Source organism: Cephus cinctus, unplaced genomic scaffold (genome assembly GCF_000341935.2).
Source record: "Cephus cinctus unplaced genomic scaffold, Ccin1 Ccin1_scaffold0709, whole genome shotgun sequence".
Taxonomy (NCBI): domain Eukaryota; kingdom Metazoa; phylum Arthropoda; class Insecta; order Hymenoptera; family Cephidae; genus Cephus; species Cephus cinctus.
This window is the reverse complement of record NW_014333329.1, coordinates 1,867,083-1,881,747: the sequence shown is the minus strand read 5'-3', so window position 1 is coordinate 1,881,747 and position 14,665 is coordinate 1,867,083. Positions and strand designations below refer to the sequence as shown.

Below are 14,665 nucleotides of genomic sequence, written 5' to 3'. Positions count from 1 at the left end.
TCCAAACTTCGCCCATATTCAGCGAATTCTTACTTTTTTTAAATAACTATTCAACATATCTCTTCGTCGCATTATCACTAATATTGCTATAACTTTGTTCTTAGTTTAGGATTTTCAGGCTCTTTGGAGCTATCCCTTAGTGTTCCCTTGTATTATGTATTATAGAATGTACCTAATATTACAAGTATAAGTTCCGTAACATTCTATACCTTCTCCGTACTTCGCATACTCTTCCACTATTTCGTGATAATCGACTTAGCAATATATATATATATAACCTGCGTCCTTTGTATATGTATATAGATATATTGCTGCCTGTTACTCTCTTAGTTTGATTATTCTTTTGTCGGTTTAGTCGTTGTTTTTAAAAGAACCACGTTCCGAAAAAAAATTTTAAACTCGATTATAGACCAACAAACACACCTATGCCTACCCATTTCGTTACCTATTACTAGTATACGTGCATACTCTTTTACTATTTGCAGCAGTATTACTGTATACTTGTGAAACAGGGTTTTCTATACACATTCCTAAAGATATTATACATTAGTTATTCGAAGAAGCTACCTCCCCGTATCCCGGGCGCAGAACGAGTATCATAAAGTATAGGTGTAATTATAAGTGTATTTGTTTTTGTAAACAAATTGTTAAACGATTATAAAAAAAAAAAAAAAAAAAAATTTAATCGCTCCGTGAATTCTTCGTCTTTACTTCGTGCTATGCTATTTACATACAAAATAACGGATGGATTTTCATGGCCAATGTTGCGAGGATCTTTACTTGCCATTTTTAAACAAATTGATTAACAATATAAATCATACAGAAAAATTAAAATTCATTTCGACTCGTAACTGGTAAAAAGTACGCGTCTCGTTCGTTCAGCATTAGATATAGAAATTTTTATCCTAAAAAATCTTTACTCGCAGAATACTGATTTATATGTATATGTGTATAATATTTGTGAATGCATATGTACGGTCAACTCAGAGGATGGCGTCGTCATGACCTTTATGTATTTAACGAATTCATTTTTTTTTCAATTGGTCCTATCAAATCTAACTTCTATTATTATTATTCGGACTCAGGGGACTCCCTATGTTATCGATTTCACGTTGTGCGCGCGAAATTTTGACTTTATCTCTTGGCGTACCGTCCTCGCCGGTCTCCATTGCGAACATCTTCATCTTCTCCTTGAAACTTAATTTTTCTGGTACTGCGCCCATTTGCAAATTTTGCTGTTGCTTCTGTTTCTCGGCCAGCCGTTTTTGTCGGGGATCTCTGTAACGTTCGAAATGTATAATGGCGTTAACACGATAAAGAAGAAGAACACGATATTGGATAGAGAAAACTGTCTTATTTTAAAGCCTGAAGAGATACGAGATATCACTGTTGGCTTACTTATAAACTTCTTGCGCGCCAATGACTCCTGGTGTTGCATTCATAAACGTTCCCCCGGGACCCTCTGGTGTTTTAGGAGATGCTAAAAGATTCTCCGCGTCGTTAATAAAATTCTGCGAAAAAGATAACGGAATCTTTAATTACACATAATTAAAAAAAACTCGCGCTTACGTCTGACTATTGAGATTACGACGATGACATTGCGAACAATATATTACACACTGAGAAGATGTATTAGTACGTAGCAGTAACGACGCAGATGACACTATCATTCGAGCGACGATGCAAGATGACTGATAATAACATTGTATGTTTAACAAAAGACACGTGAGTTGCATACTGATGTTGCGCAACAGACATATATTGCCAATGTTCTAAAGACATTCCATGCAAATGAATGAATGGTATGTGAATTATTATTCTCGTTGAACTCATTTCGATTTTATGTCAAAACAGACAATTGCAATTTTGAGAAATATACCTTACTCTGATACCTGCCAACGGATGCATTCCGACAGAATATTTAAGTTTTTAGTACGTCAAATACAGTGTGAAATTTTCTTCAAAGGAAAGACTTTCATTTTTAATCGATATAAGATAATAGTGAGCATCATAGGAATAGAGATGTTCTTACGTTTGGATCTTCTCTTATCGTGTCCATGCTTATCGTAGAGGGATTAGTCGATATTGCTGAAGACGTGTTGCGTAGAGCTGGTTCAGTATTTGCATTTGGATCGTGGAAGGAAACCCTCTTGATCGTTGTCGTCGGATGAGAACTCATCTGGACGTTTGAAGCTGTAGAACTGTTGGATCTTAGCGCACTTTGCTGCGACATCACTGCATAACTTGATCCTCGTTCTGGAGGAGGAGGAGCATCATTACCGCCATTTTGTGATGCTGACAATGAGAAAAGCAAAGAAATGTTGAAATAGTTTTTTAAACTAACAAAGACAGAATATTGGTAACTATTTAAACTCACCAGGAGGAGAACTGGGTCCATTGATTACGAGATTATCTAATCTCAGCATGCCAGGATGTAACTGATGTTGGCTTCTCAGATTGGATTGCTGCTGCTGCTGCTGATGCTGCTGCTGTTGTTGCTGTTGCTGCTGTTGATATAACTGTTGCATTTGCTGATGATGTATCTGAAGCTGCTGTTGTTGTTGCCTAATCTCTTCTTCTCGTTTTCTCTGATTCTCATCGAATTCTGCTTGCTTCCTCTTGAGTTCCTCTATTCTCCTTTGCCTCTCTCTCTCCTCATTATTCTGCTGTGTGCTGCCAGCAGGAGAGCCTGATTTTTGACTAGTACCCAGGCCTGTATTGTAACTCGGTGACATTGGACCCTGACCCAAGTTTTGATTTTGACTTTGGTTTTGCATATGCATGCCACCAGATTCGCTCTGACCACCATATGAACTTCCACCAGCACCACTACCGCTTTGCTGATTGCTTGCGGTATGTAGTGGTATGTTCGTAGACTGTATTTGACTGCTTACTGGTTGTGGTGACAAGGCCCCTCTTATGGATTGATTGTTTACACCCGATCTAGATAAATTTTGTTGTTGCTGTTGTTGATTAACTTGATTCGCCCGGTCCTGATTGGCAGCCATCCTGAGTAGTCCTTGGACACGCTGTGTACTCTCATGCTCAAGATCGTTACTCTCCTCATCGTCATCCTGCTGATTGGCTACTTCCTCGGCCCTCTTTTGGAAGTCACGCTCCAGCTGAAGTGCACGCAGTTGCTCCTCCTGTTGTGGTGTTCTGTGAGGAAGAGCACTCAGTTCAGCTATTTGTTGATCCCGCCACTGCCTTGCTGCTTCTCGTCTCCTGGCCTGTTCCTTTTCTCGTTCCTCTCGTTGCCAAGGATTCGTTGCACTATATTGGTATTGACGAGGTTGCTGAGTTGGACCTGGTGCAGTATAATAACCACCTCTGGGTGGATCCTGCATACTCGCTGTGTATCTGGAGTCCGGCTGTTTACTGTACAAAGGATGAGTCGATGTATTAGGCGGTGGAGGCGGTGGACTCTCCCTGCAAACATCTTCTGGTAGAATGGGCCTCGCTGGAGGGTTCTCTGGATTTCCTTGATGAACCTCGCTACCATTTTGTGACTTTAGGTTATCGTTGGGATACTGGCCATTTCTTGGATCTGATGCTCCGCCATTCGAGTACTGAGAACCATTTTGCGGAAACTGTCGTGATTGTTCGAGCATCTGTCTGGTGTCCATCAGTTGTCTTGCATCTTGAGGCCCGAAATCTCTACCAGGCTCTAATCCAGTTCCATGACCACGAATAGGTTCGTTTTTTCCTTTCGGACCCATTGGATACTGATTAGGCCCTGGGGTCGGTTGTGGATGTTTTCCAAATTGTCCGTATTGACTGTATTGAGACTCGGTGTACCCATAATTCGGTCCCATCTGTCGTGCATTGTACGTCGGCGAATTAGGACCCAAATTTGGTGTCGATCCAATGGGTCTTGTAGGCCGTATGGTGTTAGCTGCTTGATTAGCTCCCATTGGTCTCACATTATAATTTGGTCTGTATTGATTCAACATGGGCGCCCCACCACGAAGCTCTCGTCTTCTGACCTCTTCCTGCATCTCCTGGAGTTTTGCTTCCTGCCGAATTATATCACGAGAGGATTGCGACCTCGGCGGTGGTCCTTGATGTTGCAATTGATTATTAGAATAACTCTGTTGCTGTCCTTGTGGAATGTATGCAGATATCGGACGATCTCTACCCTGACTCATGTCAACCGTTGGCCGATTCAGTGAGTTCTGAGAACCTCTCAGATTTTTCTGAGTATGCAAAGGACTCCTGAAATCAAAAGACAATCTTAAATTATTTTAAATATAGAAGTAACAATTTTGTTGTTTTAACTCATCTATATTTCGCAAAAATGTTCACCTGTCGTCCGATGGTTGAGGTGGACTAGGCTGCTGTTTTATCGCGGCATCTTGATTTCTATAAACACTCAAGTTCTGATAGAATCTTTCCGCCTCGTTACTCTGCAAACTGTTCTGTATATTCACATGCATTTGATTTGGATTTAGATTCGGTGACGATTGCTGTCTGCTAACTAAACCTGTAGGCGGTAGCATTCCAGCTCTCATTGGATCATGCAAATTATGACTGGATCTACAACAAATTTTTTAATTAACTCAATATCAATTAAATTACTCTACGATTACCGTACTTTATGAAATTTTATTTACCGTGAACGCAGTGTTGTCGCGCCATTCATTGCTGGCATTGGTGGTGGATGAACAGGTGGCGTTACACTGTTGCTGGAAGATGCTCTACTGTATCCAGGATTAAAAACTTCATGCTGCTGTTTTCCCTCCGTTCCTACGTCTGTTAATGAAAAATTGAAAATAATTAGCAAGCATATTCACTATATGTTTGGTGCAAAAATTTGTAAAATAAAATAAAGAAAGTAAACCGAATCTTAGACAAGAATGTAACTAAACGAAGAAAGCTGTAACTATTTGATTAAAAGAGGGTCAACGTTATCCTTTTGATTTTTAAGGTATCTAATTGTTCTATAAGGGTTACTTACTATGCAGGGCTGGGACAGATTTGCTGCTATGAATTTGTTGGGGCGTTGCGTCGTGTCCAAGTCGTGATGGTAAATCACGTTCACTCATGCGACGGGGTCCTGCGATAGCAACAAGATGCACAGAAATGCAATTTGTTAATGCTTGAACATGCCGAAAGCTGACGCAATGACAAAGGTGCTAATAAACGTGCGGCAAAGAATTAATCATAACCTAATTAAATTTCACTACGAATTGTAAAAACTATTGCGACGATGGAACCTGCATTTCAGTTCGTTGTTGAAATTCTTTTTCATTAAATCGTTAAAGCCTTGTGCAAGTTACATATACACAGTGTTGAAAAATTAATGTAAGATATCTTTGAGTGACGCAGAAGCGAAATGCAGCTTTAGTATAGAATAAGAACGTCATTGATTATTTTATAAATTGTTATGGGACATGCGATGACACTTAACTAAATTATAGATTTATGGTAAATAAATAATATGAAAAAGCTGACAACCATTGGCAACGAGACACAGATAACTTTAAAGAAATTTTCACGTGAGACCGCAGCTGTGTTTTTAGGATGTAAAGATGAGTTTTAGGGATATAAAAGAAAAAGATCATTCTCTTGAAGCGTATTGTGAGACGACGAAATAAATAAATCTTGATGATTGCCATAAAAATAATAAATATTCGTATAACTGAACCAGGCAGAGTGCACTAGGAAGTACTTTAACGTTTTATCTGCCAGCTTACGAGTCCGCGTTGATTTTTCCAACGGTGAAAATTCACGAAATATCCAATCCCCTCTTTCAAATCTTGGCGTGGGCTTTCTTTCGGACAGGTCTAGATCACTTTTTGATCGTTTCTGCACTATCAGAGATTTTTTTCTAATCGGTTTTTCAACTCTCGTGCCACTCTTGGCAGGCAACGTATTAGATTTCAATGGCACGTGCATGATCTCACAACTTTTGACTCTTAAAGTGTCTCGCAACGCTGGTTTAGCGACTCTATATCCGGTCTGTGGTACATTTCTATAATTATGTGCAAATTTTCTAGCAGGACTACTTCCGGTTGACGATAGACTGCCACTTCGCGCCGTATTAATTCTCTCCAAGGATTTGCATACAGGTTTGTCAAAGTCTGGCTGACTAGTGAACTTTGACTTTTGAACAATTTCATCACAGCTCTTGGACATCTTTCTCGTTCTGATGAACGAATTTGGAAATTTTGTTTTTTCTGGTTCTTTCTCTTTATCTTTAGACAATTCCTCTCGCTCTGTGTCTGTTGTAACGTCATGAGATTCTTTTTTTATAATATTCGCTTCAGAAATTTCGCCATCGGATTTTAAATTATCTTTATCGCATTCATCCTCGCTTATAGATATTGTACTGCGTATAGTCACGTTTCCGCTTCCGTAATTTGGAGTGACCGATCGAATTTCAAATATATTGGCATTCTCGTTATTTATCTCGGGTGCTGATACCACCCTGGAGCAAGTGGGAAATATAAAGTATTTAGGGGAATCATTTGTGTTGTCCAAACTATCGAATTTCAGATGATCCGATGACATTAGATCTTTGAGAGACCAATATTTCTCCAACTTATTCATCTTTTCTGATATCTTAATACCTGGTGAAATATTTAAAGCATTTAGAAGATTAGGTAACGAGTGTTTTCGAAGACCTTCCAAACGCATAGAGCCAACCAATGCATGATAACTTGGTATACCGATAGAATTGATTCTGCTGTTGGTAACAGAACTATCTTCGAAGGATTCGGTCATAGTTTCCTTATCGGAATTCGAAGTTTTCCCATCGTCTGTAATTTCATAAATTTTATCACTTTTATCCGGTATAAATAGGGGCGCGTCGGTATTATCCAAATTTGTAAATTCCTTCAACTGTTCAATAATTTCCTGCTGTTCAGCCAGAGACAATTTCGAGTCGCTCTTTTTCAATTCACCCGGTTCCGTATCGGCGTCTGTATTACTCTCAAAATTAATATCCTCTGTATTCGTACTTTCATCTTTATTCATTACCTCGACATTTTTTCGCACTTCAATATCGTTTTTCGCCTGAATATCCAAAAGAATCATGCTCCACTCCTTCTCCGGCGTGGTAGCCACAGACTTGTCCGATTTTAGTAAATCGCTTTCAGATTTAAATTCCTTCGAGTTGCCACCATTTTTTCTCACCGTAATTTCCGGACTTCTTGGTGACGCAATATCCGGCTCGGAAACAAATTGTCTGGTCGCGACAAACTTCTTTGATTTGAATTTAATTAGGCCGGCTTCTCCCAATTTCGAAAAGTGCTTAGCCAGCGCGGCGACCCTTCCGCAACCAAGACGCACTTCTTCCGGCGATTTCCAACATTTATCAGTATTTGATTCCTCGCTGGACAGATCGCTATTCAAGCCGCTTAAGTCAAGATTTAATTCCGGCATTATTGTATGCATCTTCGGCGTCGAGATGATCTCCTTCATCTCAATTTCCTCCTGTTGACTTTCGACACTGTCAGAATTATTACTATCCTCCGTGGTATCTTGCAAATTGACATTTTCTAACTGAACGTTCATCTCGCCAGTGCACGGCACGTGAATCACGCCAATGGCTTCTGATAGGGAGCAATTGTCCTTATTGAATTCACTATTAATTAATTTCTCTCTACTAAATTGACTATCATGATTACGGCAACGACACTGACTGCCATCTCTTAACGGTACATCGATATTCCTTGATCTACTTCCGGTTCCGGGCCGACCAATTATTTCAATGCTTTTCAAGGATTTCATAGGAATTTTGTCTTCGACAATATTAAGATTATCTCTCAGCGAAGACTCATCGCACGACCGAACCTTTCTGTATAGCTGTGTCTTGTATTGCTCATTCAATACATCAATATGCAAACTGCTAGGATCAATAAACTCGGACGAATCCCTCGACTCGTAATCAGGACATTCTGAAATATCCTCAGCGAATATATTTTCCTTTGAGCGCATGAACGTGTCTACATTATCGTCTGGCTGATCTATATACGGTATAGTGGATTCCTCATCGAAGGAGGTAATTTTCCTGCCGAGAGTTTCACTCCTCTCGATGTTATCGACAGCATCGAGAGAACTCAGACTCTCCTGCGAGCGATTCTTGCATGGAAATATCAATTCAGTCTTGTCTTTACTATAGTAACCGTATTGCGGACCGATGACAGAATTCTGCGGCCGACATGTCTCTCGCAATGGATAAGGTGGATAACGTTCTACGTGGCTCGGAATAGTTAGGAACGTTTGATTAGGCTCATGAATAACAGGAATTTCGCGTCTACTCGGCCAATAATATCGTGGCCTTTGAAATTCATCGTTCAACGGTGCCTCCTTTATAGGACACATTGAAAGACATGACACATTCGCCGTCTGACGCGTTGACATTTTAGCCTGCGGCGACGGCATCGCGTAACAGTGTGACGTTGCTAAATTCTGATACGACTGACTGCCAATACTTGGCTGAAACTGACTAAAGTATTGCCTATCCTGGCTTAATGGCATTTGTGAAAATGTCCCCGCACCTGGTTGTATCTCTTCCACGTCCCAATCGACCAGACGCTCTTGATAAGCGGACTGTTTTGGTACGCATAAGAGATTGCCCATCGAGTGTGATGTGGATGGTTGGGGCGCCATTTCCGGTAGTCTGGGGGGCTCTAAGTGTTCCGATTTTGGGCGGGCCTTATGCGCTGCATGAAACAATCGTTAGTTTAAAAGCATTAGTCAAGCGACGCAAGTGTCCTCGTGAGACGATCGTTATATAATATTTTTTTAAAAACCACAGTCTTTTAACCAGAAAGCTGAAGAGGACAATTAACAATAGACAGAGAGAGAGAGAGAGAGAGAGAGAGGGAGAGAGAGAGAGAGAGAGAGAGAGAGAGAGAAACAGTGAAAACAGAGAGAGAAAGAGAATATGCAGAATAATTTAAGCACTTTGAAACGTTACAGTAAGCGAGCTTTAAAGCGATTCTGTCAAAGAGAAGCTCGAAGGCAAATTGATTTCTTTTTTTTTTTGGGTATCTTCTATAATACTTAAAATTCTTTCTGAGGACCATGTTGACTTTTTTTGTTCAAAGAGGATCACGGTAGATTTATCATCGTTCAGTTAAATTATTCAAGAATAAATATGGCTTCATGTACCTCTGGTCATGACGGGTGATGGCTGAGATAACAGCGTAGCTAATCCATGATAAATGGCTCCCTGTTTGGCAACTTCCAGCGTCACTATTGGACCCGTGCGAACAAGGTACTCTGCAGCCCTGTAGAAAAAAATTACCAAATATTTTTTAATATGAAACCTAAAAACCTAAAAACGTGATTTTTTAAAAGACAAGTGACACAGACCTTTCCTGAGCAATTCCAACGAGACTTTGCCCATCTACTTTGAGCAGTTGATCACCTGCCGTTAGTCTTCCGTCCTACAGAACAAATGAATAGACTAATAAAAGCAATAGTAGCAACGGGTATTTCATTAACTATCGATCCATTATGAATTTTTCGCGAAGACTTTTCAAACGTGCATCTCATCCACGTGGAACCTTTGATAAACACCGCCAACCCATGCACTTTATTTTCTTGAGAATGCATCGCACGCTGCAAAACAATGGATAATAGTTTACTCACGGCATCAGCTGCACCTCCAGCAACCACACTCTTGATGTAGATACCGAGTCTATCCTGTCCAGCACCCTGTGGCAAGGAGAGAACCACGATCAGCAAGTATAATAACGGTAAAAAGTGTTAAAAATGTCCGGCGAAGCAACGGGAAAAAAGGGGAGCATTGTTAGAGGAAGTGTATACTTAAATGTATTCCGTCTAGCGTGACAGGTGCCTTCATGCTTTGATGACCGCGTGGGAAAGCGTAAATAGTAGAGTTTACAGGTTGCGTTAATGAGAAATCAATTACCCAAACTCTTTTCGGTCAAAACGTTACCCTTTTCCCACAAATTTAAAGAAAGCCCTGAGAATTAGTTTCAAGAAAGAAAAGACCAGAGTGAAACTTACAGTGAGATACAGAACCAAAGACCGAACCGCACTGTACAATAATTGCATCCGGTTCGTCTATACCATATTGTAGTATGTAAGACAGAACCGGAATGGAACAGAGCCAGTGTGAGGATACCTTAATGGCATTAAGGTATATCAAGAGATAGAATCTTAGTGGCAAGGTATACACAGAGTTCTCAAGTCATACAACCTGAGAAACCAGTCTAACAACTACCCTTGGCAAAAAAAGACATACGACGCGTGTCATAGACGGGGTGTAAAAATGTCAAACTAGTTTTCTGGGGGAGGAAAGAAACGCCGGGTTAAAATCCATACCGTTAAGATAGATCGTGAAAGTAGCTGAATTCAATAATAGAAACGTACCTTTGCTGCAACAATACTGAGGCCCATTCCGTTCGTTGACTTGTGAAGTTTAATTACTTGAATTTCCGGTTGGCCTTGATTTTGGCTCATGTGTCCAGAATAACCACCGGATCTGTTGCTCATAGCACTGGGACTTCGAAGCTATACAGAAAGATTAATATTGGCAATCATCAATTTGGCTCTTGGCGACATATTAAATGCAACTGACAGTATTTGATCCGCGATTCTTACATTGTTATGATCTATCATGTAAATTGTCCAATATCCGCTGCTCGTTGGCTGTGGCGCCATTCGACAAAGACCATCCCTTTGTAGTGGTGCCAAAAATTCAGCCAAACCAGGCGGTACACCTCGAATAACTTCACAGCTGTAGCCATCTTTAGGTAAAAGTAAAGTTAATGCTAACGTGGGATCTTCCTCCAGTCGAATTTCCCTGCCGTCAGCTCTGGCTAAAGTATCCGCCATAGTCTCGGTGACCTAATTAATAAAGACAACTACTGTTCACATTTCGTATTGTCTCTTTGGCGTTAAACAAGCAAGGCAAATGTATTGAACAAAAATAAGAATTAAAAAATCATCGATCAACATACCCTGACGATATTTTCGATCAACTCAGCAGGCAATCTGGGCTCGTCATCAGCCGGTTGATATTTTTGAAGCAAAGCTCGTACTTGTAATGAATTTAACTTGTAGCACGTAGAACTCAGGGTCGCAAGTTCGTCGGCATTGTATTTAGGAGCTTGCAGTAGATGCGTCGCTTGCATAATGGTGGCCAAATGACACTGGCTAGCAAGTTCCAATCCCTGTCGCTCTGCCCAAGTTTCCAGCGCATTCAGTCTGATCTTAAGTCTACGACCGAACCACCTTACGCACAGGTTACCATTAGAAACCAGCGCATTGAACGCAGTCGCATTTATCGCGTGAAACAGATGGCTAAAAAGTTGAATAGTCAGGGCAGCGTTAACCCTGCAACGCCTCAGGAGTGCCATGGTATTCGAAAAGATTTGCAATACTCCAGCCTCCTTGGCCGGTTCGTCAGCATCGGCCATAAATTGCGACATTGCTGGTGCAAGTTCCAGAGAAACGCAGCGAACCAGAGACGCGAATGCAGTGTGAACTGCATCAGCAAGAATATCTTGTGCTCTCGTTGAGAATGCGCCAACGTGTCGATCGCTTTTTAACATATGAAGCAATTCCGAGCCATTCGCTAGCCAGAGAGCCAGTGAGGAAGCGTCCATGTAACGTTCCTAATAACAAATATTTTACCTTTACAAAGTTCCTGCGTAATCTGATAATGTTTTCGAGATTTCATAACACATATTCTTATGTTGTATTTATATTTTTATAAAGTTACGCTCACCTGTATCACTCTTTGTATCATTGTGGCAACGTTGGCCAGCATAACGGTCAATCTATGGGCCCTTTCCGTGGGCTGTAATTCGGGCCTGTAGTGAGTACTGGCCCTGTATCTCGCTGCAAGGTACAAAGTATAGGTTGGCGCCAATTTGAATTGCGGAGCTGAAGGTTCCACATCCGTAATGACCGCATGTAGAAAAGCCTCTTCCGTTTCCTCGAGGAATTCCAAAACCGCTGGAAGAATGGGGTCGTTGCCTCTGGGATGTCTGTCGTACTGGGAGAGTCTGTCAATCATATAATTTAAAATTTCATTAGAAATTTAAAAGGAACAAAGTTTCAGTAGAAAAAAAAAGGATAATTAAAATCTCTCTAAAATTGTTTCAAAATAATGCATAATCTTGAAACGTCATTTCCAGAAACCAAAACAGACATCTATGTATACGTCAACTGGTGCTAAGAGACCTACCTCGAGATGCACTGATATTCTCATCTTTGATAATTGACCTAGTACGTATTAATAGCATTACCTGTTCCCATCTCGACTACTAGTCAGACTAGCAGTCTCAACATTTCCATCAAGGTCAAACGTCGTCTCATAGTTATGTGTGGTTTCTGGCGTATTAGCATTGTGAGTGGGACTTCTGGGACTTGCTGGATTCTTCGTCGGACTCGGAGGATTCGATCCGCGACCATCGTTGGGTGTACCGGAACCGGATCGATACTTTTCTGAGCTAATTTCCTGGCTGGTAGCATCTGGCGAGCGTCTATGTATCGAGCCACAAACGTGCGAGACGCAAAGCGCAAGAAGGAATAAGAAAAAAAAAAGAAAATATAAATAAATTAATAAAAATCGAGTCAAGCTCAATTACTCGGTGCTCCACTGCATACCGCTACGAAGATGCAATTTATTATTAAATGATTAAAATATTTTAACTATATATTACTCGCATGAAAATGTATTCTCACGCTACAGATAATTAAAGACAAAGACTTTATTGATCTCTGTGTGAAACTGTGATGGGCGGTGCTCGCCAAGCTATTAACAACGAGAAAATAATTGTTTGGATATAACTGAAAATCCATTCACTGGATCGAAGGCTTTGATCGAATCTATTGTTATGTCACTATGTACGTAAAAGTTCAATTGTTAATGGCGAATATCGGTCAAGCATTATGCGACTAACAACATAGAATATTAAAGAATAAATAAACGAATAAAGTAGACAACAATCAATAATAATTAATATAAAGTAATTTACCTGTCATACGAATAATCCAATTGCCTGTTAGAGTCGTGTCGCTGTCTTATCCGATCCTCTGGTGCAGGATCTATAAACCTGAACGTATGCATCCTACCGAACTTTATTATAGCTCCATTCTGAAACAAATAATATGATTATGTTTCACCGCTATTGAGATATGATAAATACCCATACTATTATTATCAAACAGTAACGATACCTCGTAGCTCAAGAAATAATAAAGCACCAATCTAATAGCCATATCAGACTGATTAAATAAACGGCCAAATAAGGCTTTCAGGAAGCTCTAGCGCGGAGAACATTAGGAAAGAAGGAAAGAGAATAAGAAAATCCCATATATTTTTATCTGTTTCACCTTGAGGATCGTCGTCTGATATATCCTATGGTTGTCAACATAAGTGTGGGCGTCTTTCGAGTATGGCGTGAGGGTAACGATATTGTCGGTAAAGGCGATCACACAATGTCGGTCCATCACCGTCGACCCACTGAGTATAAGAGTTTGACCTTGAACAGCCTGAGGCCCGATGCGTCTATCGGAGCCGACTTCCGTTACGTTTGGCTGAAGTCGATGACGCATCCCGGCACCGTTCGGTATATCAGTACCGTCTGGATTTAATTCCACCAGAAATGGTAGCCTCTCGTCTTCATAACGATGATCGAGCTCGCTCCACTTCCCGGCCGGTTTCTTCTTCCGCTTCCGGGGCACGTAGTCGGCTGGTCTTCTTCTTACGTGGAACATTATAGAGCCTGCAAACAAAGTTGAGAAAACGCATCGTTAGTAACTCCTTTAATTGAATATTCTGCCAATTTAAGATGCTATACAATTGCGGCAATCGTCAAGACGTTCAATTATCGATAATTAATATAAAAGAGGACAGGTTATATATAAAGGAGAACAGACACGTATAACACTTGCTGAAAGATATGAAAGAGGATTTTATTTCCGTTTTTTAAATGAATAAGTAATACCACATAAGATGCATGTATAGTATACATGGCCGGGTAGAGTAGCTTGAGGTGGACGGAACATAAAAGGAACAAAGAACTTAGGCGCCCTTAGATTCTACTATAGACTGTTAAGAGGTTACGTGAAGGTAGCCACTATCTCTCTCGCACGCTCTTTATTGTATGATATTTCTTTTCCTATCTCATAGATTTTCCAGTGACTGAACAAAGACAAAAGTCTGGCGTATCCGATGACGATGCTCAACGAATAGAGGGACAGATACGCTTCTGTAAGCGAGGTAAACGGATCCTCCTTGACCGATCGAGCATCGAGAAATCGCTGCCTTGAAGAAAATAACTATAAATTACGCAACGCGGAAACCCCTTTTATATAGTTCGACATACGGGAATTTTATTAAGAAGGCGTGTGCAATGCTTGTGGAAGCGGAATATGAAAGCCACCATACCGAAACAGCAGGTTCTGGTCGATCGTCTCGCCATTTTCTTTTTTTTTTCTCTCAATTAATTGACAACTTGTAAGAATTAGAAACTCATGGTCTGTCGTCTTCTTTTTCACGTCGGCAGATCGTTAGCCTGATTGTACGTATAAAAGCCACAGAACGTACTAGAAAATGATATAGCATAATATTAAAATATAATATTCGTAAGCAGGTATATGCGCGCAGGAAAGAATGACGCGGCCGAAGTCACGGACGGTATTCGTGAGACTAAAAATAAAAGCACGAGGGGCG

The 14,665-nt window shown here is 40.6% G+C and overlaps 1 protein-coding gene across 8 annotated transcripts in view; it reads right to left on the bottom strand.

Moving 5' to 3' along the window:
* Window positions 1-324: 324 nt before the first annotated feature.
* The window catches only part of LOC107270166 (afadin), a 54,038-nt gene continuing 39,697 nt past the window's right edge, over window positions 325-14,665 (bottom strand). For 2 of the 8 annotated variants that reach the window (XM_025087575.1, XM_015744910.2), the window contains exons 7-24: window positions 13,324-13,715; window positions 12,966-13,084; window positions 12,234-12,470; window positions 11,711-11,990; window positions 10,941-11,597; window positions 10,582-10,827; window positions 10,351-10,491; window positions 9,604-9,669; window positions 9,325-9,398; window positions 9,121-9,239; window positions 5,697-8,669; window positions 4,958-5,056; window positions 4,614-4,752; window positions 4,306-4,536; window positions 2,378-4,215; window positions 2,033-2,295; window positions 1,399-1,511; window positions 325-1,278 (exon numbers count right to left, since the gene is read on the bottom strand). In XM_025087575.1, coding sequence (XP_024943343.1) covers window positions 1,056-1,278; window positions 1,399-1,511; window positions 2,033-2,295; window positions 2,378-4,215; window positions 4,306-4,536; window positions 4,614-4,752; window positions 4,958-5,056; window positions 5,697-8,669; window positions 9,121-9,239; window positions 9,325-9,398; window positions 9,604-9,669; window positions 10,351-10,491; window positions 10,582-10,827; window positions 10,941-11,597; window positions 11,711-11,990; window positions 12,234-12,470; window positions 12,966-13,084; window positions 13,324-13,715 — 8,210 coding nt within the window. In that variant the 3' untranslated portion in view covers window positions 325-1,055. Of the gene's footprint in view, window positions 1,279-1,398; window positions 1,512-1,879; window positions 1,893-2,032; window positions 2,296-2,377; window positions 4,234-4,305; window positions 4,537-4,613; window positions 4,753-4,957; window positions 5,057-5,696; window positions 8,670-9,120; window positions 9,240-9,324; window positions 9,399-9,603; window positions 9,670-10,350; window positions 10,492-10,581; window positions 10,828-10,940; window positions 11,598-11,710; window positions 11,991-12,233; window positions 12,471-12,965; window positions 13,085-13,323; window positions 13,716-14,665 lie in introns of those variants that run through there. The other 6 variants (XM_015744918.2, XM_015744919.2, XM_025087577.1 and 3 more) reach the window with 6 other exon arrangements.